General features: G+C 63.7%; 3 protein-coding genes across 4 annotated transcripts in view; 1 reads left to right on the top strand and 2 right to left on the bottom strand.

Annotated features, from left to right (window-relative positions):
* LOC146587472 (V-set and immunoglobulin domain-containing protein 2-like) overlaps positions 1-210 on the top strand; it is a gene marked incomplete at its 5' end in the record, with an annotated part of 1,799 nt that extends 1,589 nt beyond the window's left edge. Inside the window, one exon of the mRNA XM_085319532.1 lies at positions 23-210. Coding sequence (XP_085175658.1) covers positions 23-210 — 188 coding nt within the window. The remainder of the gene's footprint in view (positions 1-22) is intronic.
* A 142-nt stretch (positions 211-352) lies between these two features.
* USF1 (upstream transcription factor 1) lies at positions 353-9,658 on the bottom strand. Of its 2 annotated transcripts, none has more exons than XM_085319524.1 (11): positions 9,516-9,658; positions 5,654-5,744; positions 5,218-5,267; positions 4,594-4,712; positions 3,993-4,094; positions 3,535-3,727; positions 3,192-3,279; positions 2,720-2,778; positions 1,215-1,309; positions 718-846; positions 353-591 (listed from the first exon to the last, which is right to left on the bottom strand). In XM_085319524.1, the coding sequence occupies exons 2-11, from the start codon at positions 5,659-5,661 to the stop codon at positions 502-504; spliced, it is 933 nt and encodes a 310-aa protein (XP_085175650.1). In that variant the 5' UTR covers positions 5,662-5,744; positions 9,516-9,658; the 3' UTR covers positions 353-501. The 2 variants fall into 2 exon arrangements, with proteins under 2 accessions (XP_085175650.1, XP_085175651.1); XM_085319525.1 differs by having other exon boundaries at positions 4,594-4,706.
* ARHGAP30 (Rho GTPase activating protein 30) overlaps positions 9,610-9,841 on the bottom strand; it is a 9,855-nt gene continuing 9,623 nt past the window's right edge. The window contains exon 13 of the mRNA XM_085319531.1: positions 9,610-9,635. Coding sequence (XP_085175657.1) covers positions 9,610-9,635 — 26 coding nt within the window. The remainder of the gene's footprint in view (positions 9,636-9,841) is intronic.

Genomic DNA, 9,841 nt, shown 5'->3' with positions numbered 1-9,841 from the left:
GAGCCCATCTGGCCACTGCCAGAGCCGCTGGGGCACCCGCCGTGTCCCCACCCCAACCCTGCGGCGCTGGCTGGGCCGGGGAGCAAGACAGAGGAGGAGGAGGAGGAGGAAAGGGAAGGCAGTGCCAGAGGGGCAGCGGGAGCCGGGGCCGGCGCCCGGGGCCGAGCGCGCGTGCATGAAGCGCGGGCTGGGGGCGGGAGGAAGGCGTGAGACGGGGAGCGGTGACGGCGGGCGCCGGGCGCCGGCGGGGACAACACGGGCAAGGCGGGGAGGGGACGGGGACAAACCAAAAAACGGGAGGGTCCTTATGTCACACCGAGGAGGTACTCGCTAACGGGCGCCGGCGGCTCGATTCGGGGACGGGGACGGGGTCGGGGGGTGGCGCGGGGCGCTGCCAGTCTTGCTGCCGGGCGGCCACGGGCACGGCGGCGCCGTCCTTGGCCGCCGGCCCCTCCAGAGTCCCCAGCCCCGCGCGGCGCCGGGCGCCCTCCCTGGCCCCCGTCAGTGGCTGTCGTTCTTGATGACGATCTCCACGCCGTGCTGGCGGAGCTGTGCCCGCAGGATCAGGTTCTTGTTCTTCAGATCCTCCACCTTGGAAAGGGACAGGCGTGAGACCAGGTGTGGCACCCCCGCAGCCGGCCGGGCACCCGGCCTAAGGCACCCTCACGGCCCGCAGGACGCGCGCCGGGAGCGAGACCTCCCCAGCGCTCGGCTCACCTGCTGCCGCAAGACCTCGTTGTCCATCTGGAGCTGATCGAGGCCCTGCAGCTCCTCGGAGAGGCGGTGGTTGCTCTGTCGCAGCTCCTGGATGTAGTCGCAGGCTTTGGAGAGGATCCCGCCTTTGCTCTGGGCCAGAGGGACGGGACATGAGAAGGGACGAGAGGACCCGCTGGCCACCCGGTTCCTGTCCCCCATCTCCCCAGAACCAGCTCCGTTCTTGCTGGCTCCGCGAGCGCCACCCAACAAAACCTTGTGTCACCGAAGGAGGGCACCCAGCGCCGGCAAGCAGCCCGGTAGCACTAGGTGCCCGTCGAGCGCTCATGGGGACGCGGGTTCCTCACCGCCCCAAAACCCGGGCACGTCCCRCTTGCACGGAGAGGCCACAGAGCTGGGCTACCGGCCCTGTTTCACTGCCTGTCTCTCACGCAGGGCACCAGGAGAAGCGGTTGCAACCCCTCCRCGGTGCCGTGTCCGGCTCTGACGGGGTCTCTTACCTGCCCCGACTTGGTGTTCTCCATAGAGCAGTCTGGGATGATCTTGGAGAGCTGCACGATCCAGTTGTTAATCTTGTCCCTGCGCCGGCGCTCCACTGCGAGCGAGACAGAGGGCACCAGGGCCGTCAGCACCGTCCCAGCCCGGAGACCCCCCCCCGCCTGGGGGGCAAAGCGTCTCCCTCTTAGCTGGGTCCCCAAAGGGAGCTGGCCCGCAGTGCAAACCTCGACGGGGCCTCTCCCCCCACCCGGCCCAAGGATGGGCAGCGCCATCCCAGCGCCCTCCTGGCTGCGCTGAAGTTGGGGGGCCTCGAGGAGGGCAGCGATTGGCGTTAAGGGCCCAGGAACCCAACCTTTCGAAAGTCTGGGAAAGCAAAGATCAAGCACCCAAACGGCCTTAGCTTTGTCCTCGTAGCCGCCTCCGCGCGGGGACCCGAATCCACCTCCATCCTTAGCCCTAACCCCTGGTCTCAAGCCCTCGGACCGCCGAGTGGGATTAACGCTCGTTCGGCCAGGCTGAGGCAAACCAGCTCGTCGTGGGATGACGGCAGGGTCCGGATCTGACGGATGGGGACCAACCTGCCCTTCCTGCTGCAGCCCCAGCTTGGCCCAGCAGCCTCCGGAGAAGCTGAGGGGAGGCTAATAGTGAAGGACAAGGGCAATTTAATGGCTGGACCAAGGTGCAGGGATGAGGAAGAAAAAAAAAAATATTGATTTTTTGGTCAAGCCACCTCCGAGTTTTGGCAAAGGTCAGGGCTGTTGCTTCTGCCTAGGCAGGATGCACTTCTCAGCCTGTCCCCCTTGGCTTTCAGGTGTTTTTGAGAAGTTATTTTTGAAGTCAAAAAAAACAGGAATTGGCAGAACACCTCCTGTTTGGATTCCTTCTCAAATTTCCACCCGCCTTTCGTTTCCGTAACTGAACCTCTTCTCCAAGGCCAGCCTGAGCTCAACCACACCGCAGGACACTTCCAAGAGCTACTCTGTAGGGGTTTGGCCAAGCGATCACCCCTCCGGACCATGGGCTCCACCTGACCGCTCGTGCCAGAAGACACCAACACGCTGACGGCAGGCGCGGATACGTGCGAGGGGCTCAAAGCAGAGCCCTCGAGCCCCGGCGAACGCCGCCCGGGGCTGCCGCGCCCCTCGGTCGTGTCGGCGAGGGTCGGCGGGCTTGCTCGCACCAAGGGCAAAGCCAAGGCCTGTCTGGGTGCCTTACCTGTGCGGTTCTCAGGCTTTCCAAGGTTTGAGTTTCTTTCAAGTTTAATCTTCTTAGCTCTGGCTTCCCTGCTTCTGATAATTACAGCTCTCCCATAAGAGGTTTTACCCTTAACTGATAAGAGCTTTGTGATATGTCCTTAGAGTTTTTCCATCTAGGTGGGAATAGATAAAGAGTTAACCCAGGGAAACCTCTGCTCCCTGACATTTCTGCAGGCCAAGTTTCCCTCAGAGAGAGCTACTGCCCAAAGAAGACATCTCTCTTCCTTCCCCGGGGCCCTTCCCGTCAGTACCTTCGTTGTGCTGCGCTCGGCGTTTCTCATCCCGGGTTGTCCGCGGCGCCTCTGATTTCCTAGGAGGAAAAGCCAAGCGGGAGGTTTGGTCCCAGGGACGCAAGTGAGGGCTTTTTCGGCATCTCAAACTCTCCCCCACCGCCACCACAGGCAAAGCGGCGGGTGCCACGTCAGGGACACCGCGGAGGAGGGGTAATTCCAGCTGCCAGCCCTGCGGCACAGCCTGGCAGCACCCAGCTGAGCGCTGGCTCTGCCCGCAGGCAGGATCAGTGCGACCCAATCTGTTCYGGGGAACGCCAAGGGAAAAGGCTCCAGGCCTCAATCCCAGCACGGCGTCATCAAAACGTTTCCCCTCCTTCTCCCACGCGAGCCTCCGGGGCTTCGTCCCTCGGCCCTTCKCCTGGAGACCACCCTCAGGGCGGAGCGCCCAGCGGCGGCACGGGGAGGGGAGAGGAGAGGGGCAGATACTCACGGGGAGTAGGGATGGGTGCGGGGAGCRATGGATCTCTGCGCTCCACCCTGCAGGACTTCTTGGGGCGACATCATCACAAAGAATTGCCCTGCGCAGCCAAAAAAGGGGTCACGCAGGGAACAGGCCACAAGTCGACTAATCCCAGCAGGGACAACCTGGGGATGGGGACCAGAACCTCCCGGGGTGGCTCCCAAGGGGACAGAGACATGATGTTCCCCTCACCCCGCACCCATCTCCTCCCAGCAATGGTCAGCTCGGTTCACAGGGAGCCCCAAAAGCCTCGTGGCCCGCGGGAAAGGCGGCCCGCTGCTGTCCCCGTCACCCCGAGGCGCCCCAGCCGTACCCGTGGGTGTGGGCTGCCCCAGGAGGGCCTCCGAGTTCTGCGTGGTGACGACGGCGGTGGCCGTGGTCCCCGCCCCGGCAGACGTGCTGGTGTCAGCCACGGCCGTGGTGGGGAAGTAGGTGTAGTGAGTCTCCGTGGCCGTGGCCTCCGTCTCCACCGCATCCTCGCTGGTGAAGGCGCCCTGGATGACGGCCTGGGGGGGACACGGGACACATTGGGGGCGGGGGGATCCCCACGCGGCGCTGCCAGGCCACCCCGCAGAGGGAAGAAGGCGCTGCCGTGCCGCATCCCACGGCGGGACGGCTGGGAGCCGCCGGGAGCAGCGGGCAAGCGGAGGGGAAGGCCCCGTCCTGCCCCTTTACCGCCCRCCGCTTTCCCTGCCCACCCCGAGAGCTCGCAGCAGGCTCCCGAGGGAGCTGTTGGCCAAGGCCGGTGACGAGGTGGCTCTCAGCGCCTACCTGTGTCATGGACTGTGCCGCCGGGTACCCGCTGATGGCACTGGTGCCCTCTGTCTGCCCATCCAGCTGCCCGTCAGCCACTTGGATCACCCTGTACATCACCTGGGGGAAAGAGCCGTAACTACAGGGACGGGGGACAAGGACASGATCCCGCCCCTCCCCTCCTGCGGAGGCTCAACCCTGCCTGGAGGCCTTGGGGGTGCTCAGCACAGCGCAGGATCAGGCCAAGAGCACAGTCCCCTGCTCTGCACCCCAATCCCTCCTGCTTCCTTCACGCTCCTCACACCCCCTGCAGATCCTTCCAGCTGTAACACCGACGCACTGGACTGCCCAGAGGGGACAAATCCTGCTCCACCTCCAGCACCAACGCAAAAAATAAACCTCAGCTTGTTTCCTTCAGCAGCGGACTCAACCCCTGTGCTCATGGGTTCCCCCACCAGGTCCTACATGGGGGAAACCAATCTGTAGGGTAAGCTGCTGTTTCTCCCATCCCCTTCCTTCCCACATCCACAGGGTGTTTCYGGGCCCCGAAGACACCCCACGTCCAACCCAGCCAGGGGCCGGAGCGGAGCTCGTGAACCGCCGCAGCTCGGGTCCGTACCTGCGTCCCGCCGTTCTCTGTGCGAAAGACATACTTGATGTTGGGGTCGGGGAAAGTAGCTGCAGACTGGATGCTGGCAATGGCGACGCTGGTGGGATCCTCGCCTGTGGCCACTGCACCTTAAGGAAAGAAGGTGGGGAGGCCCATAACGGGGAAAGGGAACGGGCGCTCGCGGGGCCCGGCGCTCTCCCTTCGTCACGGAGACGAGCTCGGAGGCAGCTCCTCTCTCCCAGCAGGGCAAGGTGGGGGAAGGATGGGATTTCAGTGGTGAAAGCAGGTCCCACGTTATCCCAGCACGTGCCTCCTTCTGCAAGGCACCCGACGCTGGGGGTTACGCTCCRCGTCGGAGCTGGCGCGGCAGGGAGCTGCCTCGAGCCGCTCCATCGCCTCCCGCRGGGATCTGGGGATCCATCTCCCCTTCCAAGCACTGGGCAGAGATGAGACTCCCATCCAGGCCGCCGCAGACACAGCAGGAACCGGATTCACTGGCCTGAACATCCTCCCCACTGTTCCGCAATCTCCCGGACAGCCCTAAGCGCCCAAAAGCTCTACCAYAGCGCGCCTCGCTCCCGCGGGGCCGGCTCGCCTGCTGCGCCAGCGCTGGGGATGGAGGTCCCCTCTCACCTTCCTGGATCTGCACCGTGCCCTCTTCCGTCTCGGCTGCTTTCTGCTGTCTGCAAACGCAAACGAAGCCATGGTGAGGAGCGAACGCGCGAGACCGAGACCGGCCGGGGGACCAGCAGCCCTTCACACCCTCTCACGTGGTATCGCTCAGAGGTTTGGGGTGTAGGAAGCTTCAATATCGGCTTCCAAAAAGCACCACCAGCTCGGTCATTAGCTGGATCGGCTTCAACGTTAACCCTTAACCACAGCTTATGTTATCCGTGGAAAATTCGGATTTGGCCTGTGCAAGTGTCTCTGCTGAAGAGGGCCTTTGACGGGTCGGGACGCAGTCACATAGCTGTTGTTCCCATCTATTCAGCCCCGGTGCCCAAGTAACGCGCTGGATAAAGGCATCTTTGTCAGCGCCGCGGCAGCCGGCCACTGCCCGGGTACTCACCCCTTCATCTCTTTGCTCCGTCAGGCATCAGAAGAGCAGGTCTCCGATTTTCCTCCCGAGTTTCTCGCTTCAGAGAGCGGTTTTCAGAGCCCTGAGGAGGAAGAAAAAAAAAAAGCAGCGTCTCAGAGGCGACTGCCTCACGGCCGACGGCGCTGCCTCCCCAGGCTTTCCCCTCGAGGAGTTTGGCTGGGCTCTGCCCGCTTCCCCCGGTGGGGCTCCCCTTCAGGCCTTGGTTTCAGCCTTCCTCCTGGAGCAGAGGACGAGGAACGGCCCCATCACCTCCGTCCCACCTCGCCACGTCCCTCAGCCGGGCTTGGTGGGACAGGCAGGGACACAGAGGCGAGCAGGACCAGCAGCGACCGTCCCACGGCACGACCCCACCACGAGCTGCAAATCCCCCCCGCCGCCCCAGCCTCCCCACATCCAGCCCGGCCCTCCGTGGCTGGTTTGCCTCCGGGATACCCCGGGAAACGCTTCCTCCAACAGCACGGACCCGCCTGTCCTATCTAGACCGAACACACCTAGGCTCGGCGAACAGCTCCAAGCCACCAACGGTCCCCGCTGCCACCAGCTCGCCTGCCCCACGCACCRAGACCCCAAGAGCCCCTCTGAACCCGCTCTCGGCTGCGGCCCCTTTCCAGACTCCCCGTCTCCCGTCTCTGCTTTTACATGTATTTTATAAATAACATATATATATTATTTTGAGCATACTAAAGGCCAAGGATCACTGACCTTCCCCCTCGGAGAGGGGGGATGCAGCGGCATCTCTCCCCACCGATCCGAGCACGCCGGTTCTCCGCAGCACCTCCACCCRCCCGCCCTCGTCCCTGATCGCAGCCAAAAGCCGCGGCGGGAGAGGTTTGCYGAGCTGCCTGCCCCGGCGCTCCTCCTCCCCGGCCGTCACCCATCGCCGCTTTACGCAACTCCCGTCGCCCAGCGGGACCCGCTGGCACCGAACGCGGGGCCGACACCGGGATCACGCGGCCGCCCGGAAGCCCCAGATCGCTGCCGCGCCTCGCCGATTCCAGGTTAACGCGACCGCCGCTGCGAAGGGAACGGTTTCGTAACGCGAAGGGCTTCCGCCTAAGAAGGTCACGCTGCGCCGAAGCGGGCAAAGCCCATCGGGAACACACGCGGGAACCATCCCCTCTCCGGGACGCGGGGGCAAACCGGAGCAGCTTTGCGCTGCCCGTCCGCGTTCGCCCCGCGTCAAGGCTCGACCCGCCTCCCCGGCGCGCTCTCTTCCCGTCCCCGCGCTGCCGTGCGTCTCTCTGGCTTGTTTTCGGCTTCTTGCTCCCGCGTCACCCGACGGCGCTCACCGACGGAGCCACTAACACGCCGCYGGCAAGGGAAGAGATGGAGCCACCGGCCGGCTGCGCTGCCGCTCACCAACGTCGGCCAGTTCCCGGCACTGAGCCGGGTGAAGGGCAAGAGGCGATGAAACAGCTCGTGGCAGGGGAGAGCTCAGCCCGAAAGCRAAGCTGGGGCAAGCAAAATGCCAAGGAAGAGGACACAGGAGAAAAAGGCGAGCTCCATCTTTCCGGATCCCTCTTAACCAGGTGGCTCCACCTTTCTGCCCCCGGCTGACGCCGCCGGGGCTGGTCCTGCGGCGCTCCGCAGCCCCCGCGGGCCCGGCCGCGGCCCCCGGGGTTAAAGCCCGGCTAGGCGAGGGCGACAACCACGCGTCCGCGGAGCCAGCTGGCAGCGGCGAYGGCCCCGCCGCGAGACTTTGCTCTCGGGGAAGAGGCTGCTCCAGCGAGCCGCAGCCCAGCGAGGCAACGGCCGAGCTCTGCGCCGAGCCAGAGCCTTTGCCCTGTCCTGCCCTCACCTCCAGTCACGAGCAAAGACACCAGCGCGGTAAATCCCTACGACTTTCCTTTTTAAATTGCCCACGGAGCTGGGAGCGAACGATCCAGCGCGACTGCGGCTGCCGTTCGGAGGTGGAAGCGGTATCAAAGCCAGCGCGTAGCGGTGACCCATTTCTCCGGCTGTGACACGACTGCGGGGATAAGAGACGTCCCTAGAAACTACACAGCAACATCGYGCGCAGCCTCCGGCTCTTGGAGCCTGCCTCCATCACCTCCTCCTCCTCCTCTCCGGTAACAGGGGCAGGGGATCGACCGAGCGACCCGTTTCCTGCTGCTCTCCGGAGCGAGCCGAGACCCGCTCCAGCCCTGTCAGGAGGCATTCGCAGGCTGGCATTTCTCCGACAAATCGGGAGAGCAACAAACCGGCTCCCTCTGCACCAACGCGCAGGGGGCGGCAGGTCCTGGCTGTCGCCGGATCCGTGCCGAACCCTGCGCGTTCCCCATGGGAACGCTGCTGGGACCTGCAGAAAACTGGGACAGAGCCCCGAGACGGCAGCAGTCCCGGACCTGACGGCACGTTAGAGAGAGGACGGGGCTCACGGTGAGCCGGGTCCCCAGGCGATGCCCACTGGCAGCGCGGAGGATTTAAAAACAGAGGCAAATCCCCTCGGGGGGCCGCGAGGATGCCCACACGCGGCGCCAACCCGCAGCTCCGCAGAGGCTCCCGGCCCGTTTCCGCCACCATCGCGAGGATTAAACACGCGACACCGGTGGGCAACTCCACCGAGACCCCCAGCAACAACTCGGGCGCTCTCAAGCGTCGCTTTGCTCCACAAAACGGGAGCACGAGCTGTCCCTGCAAAGCCAGGGCACGCACAGGCACCGTTTCAGGGCGATCTGGGGGGGATGCAGGAGTCGCTGGCAGCCCGGCCCTCTTCCCCCTCTGTCCCTCTTCCTCCTCCGGAGCTCGTTTCACTTTCGCATCCTCCSTGCTTCCGCGCTTCGATTTCAAGCACCGCAGGGGGAAAAGGTTGTTTTCCTTCGAGTAAATAACTCTTCCCACCAGAGCTTTGCAACCAGCCAGCCAGCAGCTTGCTAGTGGACACCAGCTTTCTAATCTCCGGAGGGGATTTCATTTTATCTTTTTATTAGAGACCGAGCTGAACTGAGCAAATAATTCGGTTTTGACAGCAGTGACTCGACACGTCTACAACCGAAATCTGCCCCAGTCAAGTAGGAAAAAAAAAAAAAACTCCCTTGGCCAGGGCTGAGGATATCTGCGGGATTTAAAAAAACAGCTGCAAAGATGGGGGGGGGCTCTGCATTTATGAGCCTCATAAGTACAAAAAATTGCTGCATTTTTACCCCCCAAGAAGCCAGGGAGTTTATTAACTCCAATTAGGCCTCTCCTTGCCTGAATCAACCTGAGCATCCACATCGGAGCAGCCCTGGCGGGATCRGGCTTCCCCTCCTGTATTTTAGCAACCAGTTAAGGCAGGAAAACACGGGGTTTGCCCAGCTCAGCGGGAGAGAGGAACGCCAGGCCGCTTCCCGGCCCCGTCTCCGTGCAAAAAAAAATAAAATTAAATTAAAAAAATCACTGGGAAGGACGTGCTCGCCTCTCCCTTCTCCATCGCCAGCTCTCCCGCCCGCGCAGCAGTGCCGGCGCTGCCACCGGCTCTTCTCCCATCTGTTTCTTTGTCACCCAGCTGGCGTCACTCGTCCGTCCGTGTCCCCCCCCCGCTTCCCCGCTCCTCCCTCCACCGCCATCGCCTGGGCTCGGCTCCGCGGCGGCGGCCCTCTTCCTCCTCCGAACGTCTCCGGCAGAGCCGGCCGCTGGCACCGGCTCCTGGCGCGGGTCCGTCCCCTCCCACAACCACCGTCGGCCGGGCCCTTCCAGGAAACCCTCTTTTGTTTTCGCACTGCCCGAGACGCTTCGATTCGAGCCCGAGACGCTTCGATTCGAGCCCGACGGGCCTTCGAAAGCGGCGGGTGAACCCAAGGGCGAGAGAGTAAAAAAAAACAAAAACAAAAAACAACAAAAAAAAAGAAACCTGCAGAGCCCGTTTCCGAGCGGCTCAAGGACCTGCCCCGCGTCGGGGCCGAGCTGCGGCCGCTTCCGAAGCGCGTCCGACCGCCTCTCTGCCTTTAAGCCGAGGCTACGATTTCCAGGCCTGTCCATACAGAAACGGCATCGGTTAATCCCGGATCAATCCGGCGGCGCCCGTCCCCACCCAGCAGCTCGGAGCCGAAAGACCCTTCCCAAATCTAAAGCCGCTTGAGTGCCCCCCCTCCGCCCCCGTCCCCCAAAATATGTGGGGTTTTGCCCACGGTAAAACACCCCTCCCTGTCACTGCCGCGGCAGTGCCAGCGCGGCCAG

Source organism: Rhea americana, unplaced genomic scaffold (genome assembly GCF_003343005.1).
Source record: "Rhea americana isolate MKP2758 unplaced genomic scaffold, rheAme1 scaffold_595, whole genome shotgun sequence".
Classification (NCBI taxonomy): domain Eukaryota; kingdom Metazoa; phylum Chordata; class Aves; order Rheiformes; family Rheidae; genus Rhea; species Rhea americana.
Note: the sequence above shows the minus strand (reverse complement) of the source record. Positions and strands in the feature narration are given on the sequence as shown.